This window comes from Scyliorhinus canicula, chromosome 4, assembly GCF_902713615.1.
Source record: "Scyliorhinus canicula chromosome 4, sScyCan1.1, whole genome shotgun sequence".
NCBI classification, from domain to species: Eukaryota; Metazoa; Chordata; class Chondrichthyes; order Carcharhiniformes; family Scyliorhinidae; genus Scyliorhinus; species Scyliorhinus canicula.
The window spans coordinates 134,812,643-134,836,301 of NC_052149.1; the positions used below are offsets into that span (position 1 = coordinate 134,812,643).

At 50.6% G+C, this 23,659-nt stretch overlaps 1 protein-coding gene across 3 annotated transcripts in view; it reads right to left on the reverse strand.

Moving 5' to 3' along the window:
* Window positions 1–23,659, reverse strand: part of LOC119965023 (putative ammonium transporter 1) — a 161,248-nt gene that overhangs the window by 108,541 nt on the left and 29,048 nt on the right. For 2 of the 3 annotated variants that reach the window (XM_038795228.1, XM_038795231.1), the window contains exon 2: window positions 16,621–16,710. In XM_038795228.1, the coding sequence (XP_038651156.1) occupies window positions 16,621–16,710 (90 nt within the window). Of the gene's footprint in view, window positions 1–16,620; window positions 16,711–18,040; window positions 18,097–23,659 lie in introns of all 3 variants that reach the window. The other variant, XM_038795230.1, reaches the window with a different exon arrangement.

A 23,659-nucleotide genomic window follows, 5' to 3' on the forward strand; every position in this document is an offset into this window, starting at 1 on the left:
TTATAGGCTATAATTTCCCCTCTGATCCCAGCCTTCAGTGCCTCCCGGAACGTGGAAGATGAGACTTCCCCATTCCGGTTGTTAGTCACGTAGTCACCTATGGCCTGCGATGTTTTCTCGCAGAAGGCCTTGTCGGCCAGGAGGTCCGTGTCCAGCCTCCATGTGGGGTGCTGGTCACAGCCCGTCTCCAACCTCACATCCACATAGTGCGGAGCATGGTCGGAGATCACTATCACGGAGTACTCCACTCCAATAAGTACTGGAAGCACCGATTTCCCCACTACAAAGAAGTCGATACGGGTATATACCTTGTGCACTTGCGAAAAAAAGAGAATTCATTTTCTCCCGGGTGTGGAAACCTCCATGGGTCCACCACCCCAATCTGCTCCATTAATTCTCCCAGTTCCTTACCCATGCCAGTCTTTTTCCCCATTCTGGGGCTTGATCAGTCAGTGAATGGGTTCTGTACGCAGTGAAATTCACCCCCTATAATCAATCTGTGCGTGTCAATATTGGGAATTTCCGCCATGGTCTTTTTTATGAAGTCTATGTTGTCCCAGTTGGAAGCGTACATATTTACCAGTACTACTAGGGGCTTTTCACAGTAACTTCATTGCAGTGTTAATGTAAGGCTACTTGTGATAAGTAGGCCCTACAGGGGCTGGTTTAGCTCACCAGGCTAAATCGCTGGCTTTTAAAGCAGACCAAGCAGGCCAGCAGCACGGTTCAATTCCCGTACCAGCCTCCCCGGACAGGCGCCGGAACGTGGCGACTAGGGGCTTTTCACAGTAACTTCATTGAAGCCTACTCGTGGCAATAAGCGATTTTCATTTCATTTCATAATAAAAATTATTATTATTACCGGTGCCCCGTTTAGGACACCGCTGGCCATGATGTACCGTCCCCCTGGGTCCGTAACCATCCCAGTCTGAGTAAATCTCGTCCTCTTGCTGATCAGTATGGCTACTCCCCGAGCCCTCGTCCCGCAGCATGAATGGTACGTCTGTCCCACCCAGCCTTCCTTACCAGGAGTCTGTCCTTCTCCTTCAAGTGTGTCTCCTTTAGGTAGATTATGTCAGCCTTCAGGCTTCTCAGGTGGACAAAGACTCTGGATCTTTTCACTGGGCTGTTAAGTCCCTTACGTTCAAGGTGGCTATCCTGGTGGGGGTTTCTGACCCCACCGGTCCTGTAGAATCAACCATACTCACCTGGTGGACGAGTCCCTGCACTCCGGGCATCCCTTTGTTAGGGGGCTGTCCAAAATGGCCACGGTCGCCATTCTCACCATGTGGTTGGGCCCCTGCGCCCCGGAGTTTCCCTTTGTCCAGGGGGGACCCAACATGGCCGCCGACTGTGTGTATGCCACATGGGTGCGCCACAGCACTCCGGGGTCTCCCTTTGTTTGGGAATCCTCCAAAGTGGCTGCTTGCTGCGCCATCTTGATTTCTCGGCCTGCTCCATGCCTGCTGAGGCCTGTGCCTGTCTCGCTGCCAACCCTTCCCTATCCTTCTGCCCCTTTTCTTTCTGTCAGTCCACCCCCCATTCCCCTCCCCCTGTATTTGTCCCCTTTTTGTCCTGCACCCCCCCCCCCCCCACCCAGCCAGACGCTCCCTCTCCCCTTTACTGCTTGTCTTCCCGTGCTTGTCCTCCCTGCTAGTATTGTGGCTCCCCTCCCTGGGCTGGTGTCGCCCGGTCTCTGTTCTGTCTGAGATGCACGATCAATTGTACAAAGACTCCGATTGGGTACAACTGTGGCTTTATTGCAGTAAGATGCATGGCCTCCTACAGCAGCTGGCAAAATGGCAGTTGAATAGAGGACACGCATATTTATACTCCTCTTCCTGAGTGGAACCAGCAGGCAGGGGCTACCAGCGAACCTGTAATACAGGTCCTACCTTACATCACCTAATACAGGTGTAACGGTGGTTTGCCACATTTTCCCCCTGTTAAAAATGAGTCCGGCGGGGGTGGTGTAGAATTATATACTGTACTGAAAATTATGTAGTGTTTTATTAGAAACAAAAAGGGAAAAATGTCTTTTGAAAGTACGGTGCCAGTTAGAGGTTCAACCGGTCTGGTGCCTTGACGTTCCGCTAGGAGCGACGTAACGGTGGCGGCGATGTCGATGCTGGCGACGTCGGTGTGGCCTGATGTCGGGTGACTCCGGAAGTGTGCCGAAATCCTCATCATCCTCTTGAATGGGAGGGGAAGGAGGGATGGTCCTGGTAGGGTTAATGTTGGAAGCGCCGGGGGAGGGGAGGAAGGCGCCTGGCCGGGGGGTGGAACCTGCTGGTGCCAGGTCCCTGAGGGAGACTGTGTGTTGGCAGCTGTCGGGGTACGCCAAATAGGCGTGCTGGGGGTTGTCATGGAGCAAGTGTACCCTGTCCACCAACGGGTCCACCTTGTGGAGTCGGACGTGCCTATGGAGCAGGACCGGTCCTGGAGCTGTGAGCCAAATCGGGAGCGACACCCCGGATGTGGACTTCCTGGGGAAGGCAAAAAGACATTCATGGGGTGTGTTATTCATAGCGGTGCACAGCAGTGACCGGATGGAGTGGAGTGCATCAGGGAGGACCTCCTGCCAGCGAGAGGCTGGGAGGTTCCTGGACCGTAGGGCCAGCTGGACGGCCCTCCAAACCGTCCCGTTCTCCCTCTATACCTGCCCGTTTCCCCAGGGGTTGTAGGTGGTCGTTCTGCTTGAGGTGATACCCCTGCTGAGCAGGAACTGACACAGCTCATCACTCATGAATGAGGATCCCCTGTCACTGTGGATGTAGGCGGGGAAACCGAACAGAGCTAAGATTGTGTTGAGGGCCTTGATGACGGGCATGGGATTGCGAAGGGGAATCTAGAGTACTCATCGACCCCACTGAGAATATACGTGTTTCGGTCGGTGGAGGGGAGGGGCCCTTTGAAATCCACGCTGAGGCGTTCAAAGGGGCGGGTGGCCTTCACCAGGCATGCACGGTCCTGCCTGTAGAAGTGCGGCTTGCACTCCGCACAGACCTGGCAGTCCCTGGTGACTGTCCATACTTCCTCGATGGAGTAGGGCAGATTGCGAGCCTTGATATGATGGTACAACCGTGTGACCCCCGGGTGACAAAGCCTGTCGTGTAGGGCCCGGAGTCGGTCTACTTGTGCGCTGGCACATGTACCTCGGGATAGAGCGTCTGGGGGCTCGTTGAGTTTGCCGGAGCGATACAGAATCTCGTAATTATAGGTGGAGAGCTCGATTCTCCACCGCAAGATTTTATCATTCTTGACCTTGCCCCGCTGTGTGTTATTAAACATGAAGGCTACAGACCGTTGGTCAGTGAGGAGATTGAATCTCCTGCCGGCCAGATAATGCCTCCAATGCCGTACAGCTTCAACGATAGCTTGGGCCTCCTTTTCGACGGACGAGTGCCCAATTTCTGAGGCATGAAGGGTGCGGGAAAAGAATGCCACGGGTCTGCCTGCCTGATTGAGGGTGGTGGCAAGTGCGATGTCTTATGCGTCGCTTTCTACTTGGAAGGGCAGTGTCTCGTCTACTGCGTGTATCCCGGCCTTGGCTTTGTCTGCTCTGATACGGGCGAAGGCCTGTTGCGTCTCGGTCGTAAGAGGAAAATGGGTGGACTAAATGAGTGGGCAGGCCATGTCCGTGTAGTTTGGGACCCACTGAGCATAGTACGAAAAGAACCCCAGGCAGCGTTTGAGGGCCTTGGGGCAGTGGGGAAGGGGGAGCTCCATGAGCGGGCGCATGCGGTCGGAATCGGGCCCCAGAACTCCGTTCTGGACCACATAGCCGAGGATGGCTAAGCGGGTCGTGCTGAACACACACTTCTCCTTATTGTAGATGAGACTGAGGAGAGTGGTGGTGCGGAGGAATTTAGCAAGGTTGGCAGCGTGGTCCTGCAGGTCATGGCCACAGATGGTGACGTTGTCTAGGTACGGGAAGGTAGCCCGCAAACCGTACCGGTCGACCATTTAGTCCATCTCCCTTTGGAAGACCGAGACCCCGTTAGTGACGCCGAAGGGAACCCTGAGGAATTGATAGAGACGACCGTCCGCCTCGAAGGCAGTGTATGGACGGTCCGATTTACGAATGGGGAGCTGGTGATAGGCGGATTTTAGGTCAATCGTCGAGAAGACCCGGTACTGCGCAATCTGATTGACCATATCAAATATGCGTGGGAGGGGGTACGCGTCGAGCTGCGTGTACCGATTGATGGTCTGACTGTAGTCAACGACCATCCTGTGTTTCTCCCCAGTCTTCACAACTACCACTTGGGCTCTCAAGGGGCTGTTGTTGGCCTCGATGATGCCCTCCCGAAGCAGCCGCTGGACCTCGGACCTGATGAAGGTCTTGTCCTGGGTGCTGTACCGTCTGCTCCTGGCGGCAATGGGTTTGCAATCCGAAGTTAGATTGGCAAAGAGGGAGGAGGGGGGGGCGGGTCGACCTTTAGGGTCGCGAAGCCGCACACAGTGAGGGGTGTTAGGGGCCCGCCGAATTTGAGGGTGAAGCTCTGGAGGTTGCACTGGAAATCCAGGCCTAGTAATAGGGTAGCGCAGAGATTAGGAAGAATGTAGAGGCGGAAGCCGCTGAATTCTACGCCCTGGACCGTGAGAGTGACCATGCAGAACCCCCGGATTGGTACGGAATGGGATCCGGAGGCCAGGGAGATTCTCTGGTTGGCGGGGTGGACACCGAGAGAGCAGCGCCTTACCATATCCAGGTGGATGAAGCTTTCGGTGCTCCCGGAGTCCAGCAGGCAAGAGGTCACGTGGCAGGGACTGGTTGAGCGTCATCGAGGCGAGCTGCGGTTGATCATCACTGGTGTCAGAAGACGGGGAGCGTGGGGGGCCCCGGTCGTGGAATGTCGGCGGCGTCCATGTCCCATGGGAAGACAAAATGGCGGCGACTGAAGATCCTGCTGGGGACAAAATGGCGGCACCCATGGTCTGCACGGTGCTGGAGCTGAACAAGATGGCGGCGCCCATGGACCGCACGTGGACTGAGGGGGAAAGATGGCGGCGCCCACTGGCTGTGCGTGGCCCCGGGGGGTGAAGATGGCGGCGCCCACTGGCTGCGCGTGGTCCGGGGTGGTGAAGATGGCGCCGCCCACTGCCCGTGCGTGGTCCCGGACGAAGATGCCCATTGTGCGTGTGTCAGGGGTGAGGAGGCAATCGCGGCGACTGCACGGGCCTGGCACACTGCAGCGAAGTGGCCCTTTTAGCTGCAAGCCTTGCAAATGGCAGTGCGAGCTGGGCAGCATTGGCTAGGGTGCTTCTGCTGGCCGCAGAAGTAACATCGGGGACCCCCGGGGTGCGCAGATTGGCAGATGGCGCAGGCGTATTGGCTGGGTATGGCCCCGGCTGGGGCAGCCATTTGCGGGGTCCACGAGGGATAGGAGGGGTGGGCCGCACGGCCGGAGGGGTAGGCCTGAACGTTACGTGAGGCGACTGTCATGGAGAGCGCTAGCTTTTTAGTCTCCGCTAGGTCGATCATAGCCCCTTGGAGCCATCTTTGGTGGATGAGGTCCGACCCAATCCGCGTTACAAAAGCCTTGCGCATGAGGAGATTAAAATGTTCAGTGGCCGTGACGGCCTGACAGTCACAGTCGCGGATGAATGGGATTAGGGCCTGCCAGAAGTCTTCAATGGACTCACCAGGAAGTTGAGAGCGAGTGGTGAGTACGTGCCTGGCGAAGAGTGAGTCGGCTTTCTGCGCGTGGTTCTCTTTGAGGAGCGCCATGGCGTCCACGTACGTCGGGGCGTCCTGGATCAGCGGAAACACCCTGGAGCTCAATCTTGAGTACAGGATCTGTATCTACTGAGCCTCTGTCGATGTGTTGGTCACTGAGTTTATGTAAGCCTCGAAGTAAGCTAGCCAGTGATTAAAGTCTCTTCTGGCGTCGGCCGATTGCGGATCCAGCTGCAAGCGATCTGGTTTGATTCGGAGGTCCATCTTGTAGAAAATCTTACTGCAATAAATTGATGCACGATCAATTGAAAAAAGACTCAGATTGGGCACAACTGTGGCTTTATTGCAGTAAGATGCGTGGCCTCCTACAGCAGCTGGCAAAATGGCAGTTGAATAGAGGACACACATATTTATACTCCTCTTCCTAGGCTACCGGCGAACCTGTAATACAGGTCCTACCTTACATCACCTAATACAGGTGTAAGTGGTTTACCACAGTCTGCCTTCCTCTATTCCCTTCCTCGCCCCTTCAGCCGTTTCCCCTATCCTCGCTTCCGTTTCTGTCTTACTACTTTAGTCCGTGAATGAGGTAGCACAGTCCCGCGCAAACACAGAATCCATACAGCAGATCTTGGTTCCTTTTCTTCCTCCACTTTCCGTCCTTTTTCCCCGCTGTCCTCACCATTGCCGCGTTTGTTGCTTCTCTAGATTGTTGGTTCTCATGAACTCTTCGGCCGCCGCCGGGGTGCCGTAGTAATATTCTTTCCCTTTATAAGTTACCCAGAGTCTGGCCGGGAACAACATCCGCTCTTGCAGAGTGCCGATTTTGCCTTATTAAATTTGGCCCTTATGTTTGTGAGGTCTGCCCCAATGTCCTGATTCTGTGTCATTCCCATGAGCACGACTTTGTGTGTCGGACCCACCTCAGAATCTTTTCCCGCTCCTGGTACTGGTGCAGCTTCGCAATGTTCGTTCTCGGCTGCTTCCTAGTCTTGGGTTTTGGTCGGAGTGACCTATGTGCCCTGTCGAGTTCTGGTGGGTTTGGGAAGATGTCACTCCCGACCAAATTGCCCAGCATTCAGGCAATATAGGTCATTGAGTCCTCCACCCTCTCTGGCAGTCCCACAATACGGACGTTCTGTTATCTGGACCTGCTTTCCTGGTCCTCTACCATCCCCTCAGGTTCCCTTGGGCGCCACCGCCTCTTCACCTCAGTCGCTAGGGCCACGATCCTATCACTCTGGTCGGTTGTTGCCATTTCCAGGTCCAGGATCGTCCTTTTCTGGGCATCCACATTCTTTCCCATGCCATCTATCGTGTGCTGGAGGGCGGCCATCGCTTCCGTTACCACATCTTTCATCACCACCTGGAGTTACATTTTGATTGCCTCCCTCATGGCAGCCAGTTCTTTTTTTTAGGCATGTCTTCCATTCATCCCCCGGTGTGGTGGGGGGGCGTCACTGTCTGTTCATGTTCCTCTGTTCAGGTCACTGGTCGCCTTGCGTCTCCGCTGGTACGTCTGCTCGTTGTTCCTGCCCCTTTCCGCCGCTTCTGCCTACTCACCGGAACTTTGGGCTACCGTTTGCTGGCATCTTCTTCTCTGCTTCTTCGCTACTAATGGCTTTTGCATTTTAAGGATTTATGGGTGGCTTCTTGAACCAAGAAGCCTGGAAAATTTGCTATTTTGGATCCGATTGGGAGGAGAGCTACATTATGTGTGTCCGCTCAACACATCACCGCCACCGGAACTCTCAAAGCCACAGGAAGGACTGAAAGCAATTATGCAGATCTTAAAAGAGTTCAGAACCTTCCCAGGTTACAAACGCAACCTGGTCAAAAGTGAACCCAAACAGGGGAGGGACAGAGCTGGAGCTACCCCCATTCAAAATAGCCCAAAACAGATTCCGATACCTGGGGATCCAAATAGCCAGAGACTGGACACAGATCCACAAGTGGAACCTTATCAGCCTGGTGGGTGAAGTCAAAAAGGACTTTGGACGCACTCCCACTCTCCCAGTCAGGGAGAGTACAGACGATCAAAATGAACGTATTGCCGAGGTTCCTCTTCCTGTTTAGGTCCATACCGATCTTCATCCCCAAAGCCTTCTTCCAGAACCTAGTTTAATTATGGCATATGTGTGTGTAGGGAGGGGCAAGAATCCAAGGGCCCCAAATCAAATCAACACTGCAAAGAAGGAAAATTAAGGGCGGCCTGGCACTGCCATCCTGCAATATTACCACTGGGCAGCAACAGAGGCAAGAGTGTTGGGATGGGTGCAGGAACCCAACTCGGAGTGGGTACACCTCCTGCAAGGGAATGACCCTCCGGGCCCTGGCCACAGCAGCAGTCCCATCCCCCTTGGCGAAATACACATCGTGCTCAATAGTAATGGCCAACAAAGACAGCACTTCGGGCTGACCAAAATGTCCCCCATGTGCGGCAACAACAGATTCCCACCTGCCATGCAAGACGTAACGTTTTAAAAATGGAGACAGGACGGGGGAACACTGACAGTTAGTGACTTCCACGTGGGGCACAGACTAGAGAAGCTGAATGAACTGACGGAGGAATGGAAATTGTCGGCAGGACAGGAAATGAGACACTTACAAATGAAACACTTCCTCTGCAAAGGGACAGTAGGATATCCCTGGGCCCCAGAGACCACACAATTAAAGGACCTGATGACAACGGACTGTAAGGAGGGGGGACTATGTGGGAAAATACACGGACAGCTACTGGACAGAGCCCAAACACCACTGGACAAGACCAGACTGAAATGGGAGGATGAGCTGGGGACAGAAGTAGGGTAGGGACTCGGGAGCAAAGCACTGAGGACTAACTCCACCACATCCTGTGCAAGGCTCAGCCGTATGCAGTTCAAAGAAGTGCACAGAGCACACCTGACCAGAACCCAAAAGAGCAGGTTCTTCCCAGAGGTGAAGGCCAAATGTGAAAGGTGCCAGAGGGGCCCGGCCAACCACACCCACATGTTCTGAGCATATCCCAAACTTGTTGGGTTCTGAACAGCCTTCTCTGAGGCAATGTCCAAGGTTGTGGGGTGAGGGTGAAGCCATGCCCAAATGTTGCAATCTTCGGGGTATCAGAACAGCCAGAGCTACACATGGGGAACAGCGCCCTAGCATTCGCTTCCCTAATCGCACGCCAGAGAATCCTGCTCGACTGGCGATCAGCAGCACCACCCACAGCTGCAGACTGCCTAGCTGACCTTTTGGAATTTCTCCACCTGGAGAAGATAAAATATGCCATCTGAGGGTTGGAGGAAGGCTTCCTTACTTTATGGGGCCAATTTGTCGGCCTTTTCCAAAACCTGTTTGAGGCCAACAACAACCAGTAGAGGGGAAACTGGAAGGACGAGAGAGGGGAAAAACAAAAGACAAGGAGGAAAGCCAGGGACACACAACCGAGAGGGTGGGGGGTGGAGAGTGGTAAAGGAGGCAGAGAGTCGGTGTTGGACAAAGAGGGACAACACTCCCCCACTCATCCACAAAGAAAAACACGGCTGAAGCCGACAAAGGGAGAAGAGAAAGGGGAATGGGGGTAGAAAGGGGGGGGGGGGCAAGGAGAAGGGGGAGCACCCCCCCAATTGACCAGGGAGGATAGCAAAGGGGTGGAGACGGGGAGGGCTTAGGGAAAGGGGGGCAGATTAAAAGACAAATCGAACTAGATGGCAACAATCTGTAAATAAAGTAACGTAAGACAAAAGCCTTTTTTTCTTTACACTGTACAATAAATAAACACGAACGTCAATGTACATACAATCAAAAATGCCAATAAAAAGATTTTTTTATTAAAAACGTGAATCAGTCGTTCAGAAGTTTTAAAGAACCAAAGTCTTCAGTGCTACTTGGCTAGAGTGTTAAGCTGGCAGTTTGGAAGTGAGGAGGTGGATTTATGAATGGGAAATCACCTTTGACCAATCTGTCTGGATTTTCTCTGAGGATATTATTCAGAATTGATAAAGGGAAGTCAGTGGAAACAGAATACTTGGATTTTCGGAAGGCTTTTGATATTTCAGAAGGTTTTTGATACAAGTCCCCACAAGAGCTCAGTTAGCAAAATTAAAGTACATGGATAGGAGCTGATATATGGCATGGGTTATATGCCAATATATTACCTCCTAGCTCATGTGCTTTAACTCTCTAGAGTTTCAAGAATGATTGTTGATCACACTGAAAATTACCAAATATTTCATGGGATTTACAAGGTAGTTCAGGGAAGATGTTTCTTCCCTTTAGTGGGCAGCAGGGTAGCATGGTGGTTAGCATAAATGCTTCACAGCTCCAGGGTCCCAGGTTCGATTCCCGGCTGGGTCACTGTCTGTGTGGAGTCTGCACGTCCTCCCCCTGTGTGCGTGGGTTTCCTCCGGGTGCTCCGGTTTCCTCCCACAGTCCAAAGATGTGCGGGTTAGGTGGATTGGCCATGCTAAATTGCCCGTAGTGTCCTAATAAAAAAAGTAAGGTTAAGGGGGGGGGTTGTTGGGTTACGGGTATCGGGTGGATACGTGGGTTTGAGTAGGGTGATCATGGCTTGGCACAACATTGAGGGCCGAAGGGCCTGTTCTGTGCTGTACTGTTCTATGATTGGGGAGTCTCAGAATCTGGGGAAGTCACTTAAGACTGAGGTGAAGAAATGTTTTTTTACTCAGAGGTGGGTGAATCTTTGGAATTCTCTCCTCCAGATGGCTTTGGAAGCTCCCTCATGGAGTATGCTTAACGCAGCGATTGACAGATTGCTAAATATTAATGACATAAAGGGATATGAGGCTAGTGTGGGCAATAACACATTGCTGTGGATGATCATCCATAGTCCCTGAATGGCAGAGCAGGTTCAATGAGTTGAATGGTCTGCTCCTACGTTCAGCCTTGTTGTGCTCTACTATCACTGTGGATAGCTGTGGTATACTCTCCTCCTCTTGTAAGTTGTTTTTTTTTTTTAAATAATTTTTATTCAAATTTTTACAGAATATTAATAACAGAAAATATTATATATTAACTGAGAAAAACAAGAGAACAGACCCCCCCCCCCCCCCCCCCCGTAAATACAAAAAAGAAAAAATAGATTAACGCCCGTCGTAAACAAAGAACATATGTACACGTCTCTTCAAACCCAACCACCGAAACGACCCCCCCTCCCCCCCAGGGCTGCTGCTGCTGCTGGCCTTTTTCCCTACCGTTCTGCTAGGAAATCTGGAAGAGGCTGCCACCGCCTGAAAAACCCCTGTACTGATCCCCTTAGGGCAAATTTCATCCTTTCCAATTTGATAAACCCCGCCATATCATTGATCCAGGCCTCCACTTGGCCAGCACTTGGAGACAGGTTTGGAAGCGTGGGCCTGGGGATGCTCCTAGATGCGTTGGGAGGCCAGGAAGGATGTCCTGTTCCCCTGATAGTTCTGGAGAGTGAGCCACAGGGCAGCCAATGCCGCCTGGGACGAAGTAGCAGTGAACGTCAGCTGGGGAAACATAACCAAGAGGACTGGCCTCCAGTGCCGCAAGGACCATGACCTACACCAGACAGCATGGGTAAATTGACCCCTCTCCCCATAACCAACCCCTGCCCCAACCCTCCATCTGTCCCCCCAACCCACCCTTGCCCCCCCCCCCTTCACCCCAACACTCCCTTCACACCACACAACCCCCACCAATGTGAACCACACAACCGTACTTGCGGCTGACGATGCCCTCTCTATGTCTCCACAGTAGAAGCTCTCCCACAATCGCCAGGAGAGAGCCCAGGCTGGTGGAGGGGTGCCGAATATAATAATCCTCACAACCTTTAAGGAATGGGCCTTGGCGGTTATGGGGTTGTCGGCGCACGATGCAGAGGTGAGGATCCACCGGGCCTCACCTGGATGGACAGTCACACGCAAGTTGTTATTGCCACACAAACTGACCCATTCCTTCCACTGACCCCAGTTTCATCTCCCCCACAGGTCCATCCAAGGTCCCCACCTCCGCCTCACATGAGAAAACCATGGAGACCATAGTCGATGTGTCACAGCTGTCATTCCACCCTCCACCAGCACAGATACACACAACGCAGTACAAGGCTGACCTTGGTGAGGTGCTGAAGGACATGTCCCGCCCTCAGATAGGCATGGCCGAGGCGCTGCGGAGCTTGTTCAAGTAGTTGTGTAGCCACCTGGGGCGACCACTGCCCAACACAAAATGGAAGATTGCAAGGAATGCAGGGAAATTGGACATGTTGTAAAAGCAAGCAGCTTGTAAAGCGCTTGTATATTCAGACTACTGCAGAAACCAGTTTTGACTGCTGCAGAAACCAGACAGCACTATGAAAAGAAAACAGTTAGCATACTAATGAGGCGATACCGGGCGATCCCCAGGCACAATGGAAACAAGTTAAACACAAATCGATACATTGAATGGAAGTCCAAAACAATAAGTCCCAAGAACCGCCCCAGTGATCGAGGTACTGCCCCGTTATTGGGGAACTCAAATCAATCGATTGGGAAGAGACCCAATCGATTGCGAGAGTATAGAGGGTCCGCCCAGGTGGGCGCAAGACCCTGAGAGGAGTATAAGACAGAGACCGCGACCCCAGTTCTCTCTCTCTGCCAGCCTCTCCTTGACCAGCCAGCCCTCCCAGCAGAACACCGTTGCAGCAGAAAAACCTTGAGGAGGAGAGGTCTGGACAGCAGCCGCCAACAAGTAAGTCACAAAGCATGCTACGAGAGTAGACACTCCTGACCCCCTGTAGTCCATAACTACTGGAAGCCTGCGGACCCAGGACAAAGCTAGAAGCCGTTGTTCCCTGATCCGGCAGTACCCTTATCCAGATAAGTATTTGGCCTATTAGTGGAAGGATTAGCCTAGTCTTATAGTTTTATATGCATGATTAGTAGATTATTGTAATATAATAAACGTGTCTTGTTTGAACTTACTAATTGGTGTATGGATTTATTGCTTTGAACTTGACCTTGAAACTTGTGGCGGTATCTTAACGATACCTGGCGACTCCAAAGCGAAGTAACGAAACAGAGCCAAATTTGAGTGTTAAGCACACTCACCCAGAACGAGCAACATTGAGGAGCATCACCAAGGGCATCGACACCTTGGTGCAGACATTGGGGCGCCGCCAGGGCTTGCAGAGCTAGATGACGCAGGGGCAGCCGGGGCTCGAACCAGCTGCCCCTCCCTCCCAAGATGAACTCCAAGGCCCTTTGGGCACTGACTGAGAGGAGTGTTGGCTGGCAACCTGGACCCATCCTATGGACTGGCGACAGTGCCACCAGCTCTCCTGAGTTCCACTCCACTGAAGCCACGTCTCACAACCAGCATACGGAACAGGGCGGACAGCTGTGCATGTGCCGCCCAGTACGCCGAGGCCCTCCAGCCCCAGGGGATGCCAGACAGGGGCATCGAAGGCCATGGGACGTGGTAAGCAGCTGGCTTCCTCCACCTGATGTGTATCCTGGATACACCTTGATGTAGCAGTAGAGCAAGGAAGGCCAAGCACATTGAGGATCACGGAGGGCATTGGGGGGTGGGGGATAAGGAGTGGAATGTTCATTGGGGGACGGTGGAGGGGAGTGATAGTGGGGCAGTGGTTCACACTTGTACGAAATTAAAATACCCTCACCTCAACCATTGTGACGACTCTGGCTCTGTTCCATAATCCAGGCCGACCACCGATTACAAGCCCAATTCCCCCCCCAGACATAGCAGGCCCATCCGGCACTCTCTGCCTATGTTCAACCGGCCGCAACATGTGCCCAGGGCTGGGGCCCATCCCAGGGTGATCAAAGGTTGGCTGCGTCTATGGGGCTGCATCTCACAGTGTTCAAGTAATGTCCATGCATCAACGTGTGTCTGGGATGCTCGGCAATGAGCCCCACATGCTACATGGCCCACCCAACCACGGGGATCCACTGGAACTTGTGAAGTGCTCACTTAGCCACGATTGCCAATTCCCTATTAGCAATAGCTTTCAGCCACAAGGCCAGAGGCCTCCTTGGTCAGTGGGAGTTAGGGGTGATCGGTGGGCAGGCAGCGGTTGGGTTGCCCAGTATGGGAACAGGGGTTGGGATGGCGGATCTGCGCATATCCACCCACCCATAGTGGCCCACCCCCTACCACGCTACAGAAGCATCCCAATTTCGCTTGCAGGTGCGGGCCTGTTGCATCACAAATGGCTTTGTGCCCAGCCTGGTTCTCGTTCCCCTGCTATTCACCGGCTTCATCTCGCTTGAGCGAGAGCACACAAAGCCCATGATGTCTGCTAAAGCTGTGATGGTGTTAACATTTAGGCAGGGCATGATGTCGCTCATGGGAGGAGTTAGGTCTGTTTTGAGTTTAGTTTTGCAGCCCTGTCCTGTGTCCGCTTCTAGTTTCATTTTAGAGTTCTGCTCTGGGTTCTGAGGAACGGAGTTGTGTTTCTCAGTCTGCCTTCTGAAAGCTTCTCTCCAAAGACTTTATGGGGCGGGGTGGGTTGGAGCACCGAATCGCCTTATATGCAGACGGCCTGCTGTTATGCGTCAGTGACCTGGTTTCCAGTATAGATTAGAATTTGGAGATACTGGCAAAATTTGCCTTGTTCTCAGTATATAAGCTTAATGTGGCAAAGAGCAAAGTATTGCCGATCGATACACAGATACAGGGGAGGGATTCGGAGATGCTACCTTTTCAGCTGGTTAAAATAAACTCTCAGTATCTAGGAATCCTGGTGGCTCATAACTGGGCACAGCTGCATACATTCAATCTGATCAGTTTGCGAGATCGGACGAAGGAAGACTTCAACAGCTGGGATGTTCGTCCGCTGTTTCTGGTGGCTCGGATCCAGATCGTGAAGATGACGGTCCTCCCGGAGTTTCTGTTTCTCGTCCAGAACCTCTTGATCTTCTTTTTTCATGAGGATGAACCGGATGATCTCGAACTTTATACGGGTGGGGAAGCTACCTAGGACCTGGAGGATGTATTTGGATCGGGACAGAGTGTCGGGCGGTTTGGCTTTCCCAAATTTGCTCAATTACTATTGGGCAACAAACATGGAGAAGGTTCAGAAGTGGGCTACAGAGGAGGGTTCGATGTGAAGACAGATGGAGGAGGCCTCATGCAGAGGGACAAGTCTGAGAGCACTGCTGTAAGCGCCCCTTCCATTCTCACCAGCAAGGTACTCCACAAGTCCAGTGGTGGTCATCTCTTTGAGGATCTGGAACCACCTCAGACAACATGTTAGGATAAAGGATATGTTGTGGGCTCTGATCTGTAATAATCAGAGATTTACCCCTGCAGGGCTGGACTCAACATACAAAGGATGGAGAAAAGAGAGGATAGAATGGTTCAGAAACCTTTTTGTGGAAGGGAGATTTGCAAAATTAGACGAGCTTGTGGAGAAATTTCACCTGCCGGAAGGAAACAGATTCTGGTACCTGCAGATCTAAGATTTTTTTAAAAAGAGTTGGCCATGTTTCTGCTGTCACTGATTGCAAGATTGTGTCAGAGGATGAAATTGGAGAGGGCATGATTCCGAAATTTATGGACAACTAATGGAAAGGGAGAAAGCGTCGTTGGAACAGATTAGGATGAAATGGGAGGAAGAACTTAGAGAAACCTTTGAATGAGGGATTTGGAGTGAGGCATTGAGAAGGATAAATACAACTTCCTCGTGTGTGAGGTCAAGGTTAATACAATTTCAGGTGGTGAATAGAGTGCACACAACAAAGTCGCGTATGGGTCGATTTTCTTTCAGAGGTGGAGGATGTGGGCGATGCTCCAGTCGGCTGACAGACCACACCCATATGTTTGATACTGTCCGGAACTGGTGGTGTTTTTGGAAGCATTTGCAAGGACTTTAGGGTTTTAAGGGCTTCAGGGTTTTAAGGGCTGATAGTAGAACCGAGCCCATGGGTGGCGATTTTCAGGGTTTCAGAGGATCTGAGACTGCAGACAGGGAGAGAGGCCGACGTGTTAGCCTTTGCCTCCCTGATAGCCCGGAGGAGGATCTTGTTTGGTTGGCGAGCCTCGGAGCTGCCTAAAGCAGAGGGATGGATGAGTGATATGGCAGAATTCTTCAATTTGGAAAAGATAAAGTTTTCCATGAGGGGATCAGAGAAGGGTTTCCATTCGCGGTGGAAACCATTCATTCCCTTCTTTAAGAATTCTTAAGTGTCAGCAAAGGGGTGGGTTCGGCAGTAGGACCTTTCGGGTTTTTTTGTTCGTTTTATCTATTCTTTAAAGTATAGTTACAAAGTGTTTAAAGAGTTTAAGACAGGGGTATTTGTTGAGAAATACTTGTTCAAAGTGTTTTATGTTGTGTTTTGTATGTAATCTGAAAATGCCTTGACTAAAATATTTTTTGAAAATATGTAGATATTTTCCACAGAAGCTCCAGAAAGGCAACAGAGAAGCTGTCTGGGTGAGACGGGATGGTGAGCTCTGAGACTCTCGCTGCAGCCAACACATCTTCTCTAGTTGTTGGGAAATGATGGAATCAGGTGATGTAAGCTCACTTTAAGAATTGCAATCCCACTTTATATACAGTAATGGAACACACTGGACATTTCATGCATTGTGGAGGCAGGGTTCTCCCGTGGACAAGCAGGAGGGTAGCCTATCCTTCAAATGTTACTGAGCCTTTTCTTTCCCGACCGAAAACACAAAAAGCTAACATTCTTTTTCTCTTCACACCTGACATAATTCCAGGATTCAGCAATGACTATAGAAATGTGTTTCTGACACAAACTTTAGTACTTATAGAAATCAGAGCGCGTGACTTCAATGACAATCCGCCTTCACTACTAGATGTGCTAACAATCACTCTAATGGGTGCAATACCAATTTTAATTTAAATAATTTGTCGATAATTTTTGAAGTATGTAATACGTGACAAAAAATTTTAACTGTAATACCAATAACCAAAATAAGTACTCTCAGTGGTAAAAACAGAAAAGACTTACATGTATCTACCACATTTTTAAACAGGATGGCAACAGTACTTGGTGCTGGTGATCTTCCAACCTCATAGCAAGTTAATCCAACTTTCATAACTGCATTAAAAGTGAAAAAAAATTAAAATTTATAAAACCATAGTGGAGCTGATTATTTCTGAAATCCACATTTACTTCCAAGTACTGGAGTTTAAAGTATCTAAAGGAGTGCAAGTGCTTTTAATGGAGTTTTAAACAAATTTTGATGGCTAAAGCAATCAGTAACTCAGCCATAGAGAGTGAGCATGGTGGAATCTATTGCTCCCAGGATATCAGCATGGAGTCAGGACCACTTCCAGGTCCTGACCCTGGTCTATTAGGGCACCCACTTGGGAGATTTTCCTGGAAGGGGCCAATTATGAGGTGGGCAGTCCTTGAGGCTACTGGTCCAATCTGAAGGCCATCAGTCTTGCAAGGCTGACAGCCCTACTGCTAGAAGTGGACCCTGCCAGTGTCACAGGAGCAATAACGTGAGAGTGCCTCCATCTTGAAGCACCTTTTGAACACGTTTGGATTTGGTTAAAACAAAGTTGCTACAGCTGCAAGGCCATCTCCTCTGAAGGGGAAATCCCTCCTCGGAATGTCAACGACTGCTGTGGCTCACTAGGGAAGGGGCAGGCCACTCTGCCCCTCCCCTAGGCAAGCCACAACAAGCCACCTCCATGCACCCATTGGGCTTGGCCCTCAATGGACAGTTCATTATGCAGATCGGCAACATGATGCTGCTGGGCAGAAGATCTTTCAGTAGCGGGAACACATCTGCCTACTGTCCTGAAGCTAACATCTATGAAATTCCTCCCAGTCCCACTTTCGAGCCCACCTGCACGGTACCAAGAAGATTACACTCCAATTCTTGGTCTGCATTGAATTAGATAGTCTAACGTGAGGCATTAGTCCTAAAATTAACCTCAATGCCTTGGAGCATTGAGGGGAAAATGGAAAAGGATATTTTTCTTTGCTGCTATCCAGTGATCCCTGTGGATGTGTAGGTGTCTGGACTTCAGGTTCCGAAATCCATAAAAGCTGAATAACCTATTGCACAGTGCCACATATTAAGAATAATCACTTGGTTGAGGGATTGGAATGTCGGAGACATGTGGAATTACAATGCAGTTTAGCCAACACCTTCAGGAGAGAAAGTGGTGGGGGGAGAGGGAAAATTAATAGAAAAAGCAAAAACACAAGAACACCAAATAATATTACTGCAATGAAAATTAAATCTGTAATAAATTGGTGTAACGGTGTGTGAGAAAATAAATTTGTAAAGTCCACGTGTTCCATGAATGAGGCTTTTTGCTGAACGAGATAAAAATCATTAGGAATAGTTACATATGAAACGTCTATTCCACAGAAAACATTTAATAATATCCATCTCTACATGTTCCCCCACCTTCGCATAGTCAGTGATGTAATTCCATATGATGCCCTTTGTATGTAATGTAATGGCTTGGTAACACAAGGAATAACATTAGAAATGAAAACAAAAAAAGACATGATTTAAACTTCCAATGATACAATAATAATGCAATGCAACACACCATGTTATCAATAGCAATATTCAAATACAAAATTAATTCATAATCATATTTTACATGACTTGATTCAAATTTTAAAGTGTAAGAAAGTATGGAAAAACACTTTTCATTGACAATATTTCCCAATTTTCCAGAAGTATTAGTAACTGCCGGAGAATTTAGAATATTGTTTTTTTTTTTAAATATTTTATTGAGGCATTTATATAAACAACAAACACACAAGTAAGAGAATGAGCAAACTGGCACAACATAATAAATAACCAACACCACCCCACCAGCCCCTCCCCTCCTCCAGTCCAGCCTTCCCCCCCGTCGCCCCTGCTGATGACAATCCCGATTCTTTTGCTGCCAGTGTGGGCTCAATAATGAGACGGATTTGCAAGTATCAATTATTGTTTATATTAACCAGCTAGCTGGGTGACTCACTCTATTGGGAGAGCAGGACACCACCAGTCTCCTGCCTCTTCAACAGTCAGAGTGCAGGACAAAGGAAAAACATCTAATTTCATATACATTCAAGTTGCATCAAGTGTCACATACATACGACCAAATAAGGCAACGGTACAAATGCAAAGCTCCCATAGGCTTTCCCCACATTCCTTAACCTGGCCTGAGGCCCCTTTTCCCAGTATCCCTGGCAACAAAGAAATGGTCTTAGTGGCTGCCCATCCCCCTCTTCCTGCCTTGAATCCCAGTTGGTGTTTAAAAGTCCACTAACCTAACTCCTTATTCTACTGCAGTAAAATTTTACTACTAACTTGGCCTAACTACCCATTATGCCTTTCTGTTCATTTCCTCACTGACACCTCAATCCTCCTTAAAGAAGTCGATGTATGGCTTCCATTGCGGGGCGAACCAACCCTCTTAAGACAAACTTGTTGGGCGGGATTCTCCGACCCACCGCCAGGCCGGAGAATCGCCGGGGGGGGGGGGTGAATCCCGCCCCCGCCGAATTCTTCGGCGCCGGGTTTTGGTGCGGGCTGGAATCGTGCCGGGCGGCGGCCGCTGCCAGCGCTCCCCCCCAGCGATTTTCCGGCCCGCAATGGGCCGAGCGGCCGCCCGTTTTAGGCCGTTCCCGTCAGCGTAAATTAGACCTGGTACTTACCGGCGGGAACTGCCTCCGGGGTCCTTGGGGGGGGGGGGAACCACCTGGACCCAGGTAGTGCCCCCACGGTGGCCTGGCCCGCAAACGTAACCCACCAATTCGTGGGCGGGCCTGTTCCGTGAGGGGCACTCTTTCCCTCCCCACCTGCTGCTGTGGTCCTCCGCCGTGGCTGGTGCGGAGAAGAACCCCCCTGCGCATGCGCTGGGATGACGCCAGAACACGCTGGCACTCACGCACATGCGCCAACTCGGCGCTGGCCTAGCCCCGGAAGGTGCGGAGGATTCCGCACCTTCGGGGCCGCCCGACTGGTTCATGCCACTCCTCGGCGTCGGGACCGTCTGCTCCGCCGGGTCGGGGAAAATCCCACCCAATATTTTCAAACCTCAGAAATTCTACCAGGTCGCTCACAGGGGGCTGTTTAGCACAGTGCTAAATCGCTGGCTTTGAAAGCAGACCAGCAGCACGGTTCGATTCCCGTAACAGACTCCCCGAACAGGCGCCGGAATGTGGTGACTAGGGGATTTTCACAGTAACTTCATTTGAAGCCTACTCGTGACAATAAGCGATTTTCATTTCATTTTTCATTTCATTTCAGCTCCTCCAGGTATTCTAAGCTTGCAAAGTTGCCCCCTACAAACAGGCCCCCAAACTGCTCAATCCCACCTGCAGCCAACCCTCAAAACTTCACCTAAATGGTTTTACCCAGTATCCTTAGACACTGACACCTGGTTCTGGACTCCCCCGCCATCAGGAACATCTTTCCTGCATCTACTCTGTCTAGTCCTGTTAGAATTTTGTAGGTTTCTATGAGGTACCCCTCACTCTTCCAAACTCCAGCAAATAAAATCCTAACTGACTCAATCGCTCCTCATATGTTAGTCGCGCCATCCCAGGAATCAGTCCAGTAAACCTTTGCTGCACTCCCTCGATAGCAAGAACATCCTTCCTCAGATAAGGAGACCAAAACTCCACATACTATTCCAGGCGTGGTCTCACAAAGGCCCGGTATAACTACAGCAAGATATCCCTATTCCAGTGCCCAAATCTTCTTGCTATGAAGGCCAACATACTATTTCCATTCTTCACCGCCTGCTGCACCTGCATGCTTACTTTCAGCAACTAGTGCAGAAGGACACAGTGCACGCTCCATTCCCAATCTCTAGGCATTTCGATAATAATCAGCCTTCCTGGACGAGATTCTCTGACCCCCCACCAGATCGGAGATCGCTGGGGGGACGTGAATCCCACCCCACCGCCGGCTGCCGAATTTTCCGGCGGCAGTTTTTCGGCGGGGGCAGGGATCGTGCCGGTCAGGGGCCGTTGGCAGTGGCTCCCCCCTCCCCCCCGGCGATTCTCCAGGCCCCGATGGGCTGGACGACCATCCATTTTGGCCTTTCCCACCGGCATGGATTAGACATGGTCTAGCCCGGCGGGACCTGGCTTTGAGGGCAGTTTGCAGAGTCCTCAGGGGGGATCCGGCCCGGGCAATCTACGGGCGGGCCTGTGCCATGGGGGCACCCTTTCCCTCCGCACCGGTCTGTGTAAGGCTCCGCCATGGAGCCCCCTGGGCATGCGTCACAACACGTCGGCGGTTCTGCGCATGCGCCAACTCACGCCGGTCCACGGCAGCCCTGCGGTACGAACCCTTCCAGTAAAGTGGGGAGGATTCTGCACCTCGGCGGTGTGGTTCACGCCACTCTTTGGCGCCGGTACAGCCCGCCCCGCCGATTGCGGGAGAATCCCGCCCTTTGTTTTTGCTACCAAGTGGATAACCTCGCATCAGCTATACATTTGCCCAATCACACTGAAGCATCTCTGCATCTTTCTCACAGCCCACCCTTCCACCCAGCTTTGTCATCCTTAAATTTGGAGATATTACATTTAGTTCCCTTATCTGATTCATTAATATACATTGTGAATAGCTGGGGTCCCAGCATTGATCCCTGCAGTACCCCACTCATTACTGCCTGCCATTCGTAAAGAGATCTGTTTACTCCTCCTCTTTGGTTCCTGTCTGCCAACCAGTTTTCTATCAATCCCAATATACAACCCCTAATATCCCATGTGCTTTAATTTTAAACACTAGTCTTGGATGTGGGACTTTGTCAAAAGCCTTCTGAAAGTCCAAATAAACCACATCCACTGGCTCCCCCACTTCAACTCTACTAGTTCCACTCTGAAAGAAATCCAACAGATTTGTCAAGCATGATTTCTCTTTCGTAAGTCCATGCTGACTGTCCAATCCTGCCACTATTTTTCAAGTAGTCTGCTATTAAATTTCCCTCCATTACCAACGTCAGGAGGACTGTTCAACATGTTTGGGTTGAAAAATGGCAAGTAACATTCCTAACACAAGTGCCAGGTGTTCGACACGCTGGACCAAAGATGTGTTGACCTTGGGTAGGGTGCTCTTTCCAAGAGCTGGTGCAGACTCGATGGGCCGAATGGCCTCCTTCTGCACTGTAAATTCGATGATCTATGATTGTGAGGTCAATTCAAGCCCCACTTGACACGGAGTCCCAACACGGTTGAAATTAACTTTTATATTTAAATACCCAAAGTCTTCGGCTACCCAACAAATATAGTCACCAGGTGGTTTGTAAATTTAAACTCAATTTAACTTTTATTATTAAGAGTAACTATAATTAAATAGGCAACAAATACAACCAGTTAACTACTATCGAATCTCTAACCCCTTCCCTTTAAACTCATCGCACCCTCTACACAAACCGACAAACAAATACAGAGGGGAAAGAGGGGTGTAATGACAGTAAAAGGATAAGACTCATTCAGATGAATGTCTTCAAGTTAGTTTCTTCTTCAGTCTAGGTTTCCGATGAATGTTATCTTTTATTTCACCTTGTAACGATTTTCACAGTCGACTCACAGAAATAGCAGGTAGCATTCAAGGGTTTGAAGGTCTAGAGGCTTCTGCCTTCAGAATGTTGGTGGTAGAGCAGAGAGGTAGAGCTGCTTCCACTTTGAGGGTCTAATGGCTTAGAACATAGAACAGTACATAGAACAGTACAGCACAGAACAGGCCCTTCGGCCCTCGATGTTGTGCCGAGCATTGATAACCCTACTCAAACCCACGTATCCACCCTATACCCGTAACCCAACAACCCCCCCCCCCCCCCAACCTTACTTTTTAGGACACTACGGGCAATTTATCATGGCCAATCCACCTAACCCGCACATCTTTGGACTGTGGGAGGAAACCGGAGCACCCGGAGGAAACCCACGCACACACGGGGGGGACGTGCAGACTCCACACAGACAGTGACCCAGCCGGGAATCGAACCTGGGACCCTGGAGCTGTGAAGCATTTGTGCTAACCACCATGCTACCGTGCTGCCCCTTGGGTTCCTTGAGAACCCTCTTGGGTTCTCCCACTTGACAGAAATCAATTGCTGTCGGTTGCCAGGCAGAATACTGTCCATGGCCAATCTGTTGGTTGGCAGATGGCCAATCAAATCAAACCCCTCCAATCTCTTGGGTGCCATAAAGTCTGGGTTATTCTGCCCAAAATACAGAACTTGATAACAGTGTACTATTTTGACACTTTGAGTTCCTTACTTCCTCTGTTTGACTTAAAGGTATTTCTCCACTAATGATCCATGGGCCAAAAACAATAAAGACAAAGTAAAAGAAATATGAACTAAGGGAATCAACAGGGTCCTTATACAGACAATGGCTATCTTCAACAAGACAGAATCTAACTGTCTCAAGGCATTACCGGTGCTGAATCCCCCACTAACAACATCCAAGGGGTTAACCATTCACCAGAACCCAAACTGAACCAGCTGATTACTGTCTCTACAGTAGCACGTTATTTTCGGCTGGAAATTCTGGTGTACTTAAGCTACATCTTGATTCCCCAAAACCTGTCCACTGTTACAAGGGACAACTCAGGGATATGAGGGGAGCAGTCAGGCATTTCTGTGGCCGCAGAAGTGACTCAAGGACGGTGTGTTGCCTCCCTGATGCCCGGGTCAGGGATGTTACTGAACAGCTGGCGGGCATTCTGATGGGGGAGAGCAAACAGAGGTTGTGGTTCACCTTGGTACCAACGACATAGGTAGAAAAAGGGATCAGGTCCGACAACAAGAATTGAGGGAGCTAGGTTATAATCTGCTTTCACAAGTTCCATGTAAGGAGAAGGTCTTGAGCTGGGTGAAGCAGAGACAAGAGATGAAGTGGGAAGGCGTTGGTATACAAATATACCAAGACCTGACGGTGGAGCTGGCGAGAAGACGGATGGCCTTTGGACGGGTGAAGGTGACATTGTATAGCAGTGGAGTGAGATTTGGAGTGGTCTACCCTGCGTAGTTGAGAGTGACGCACAACTCGAGGAATTTTGATTTTGAGA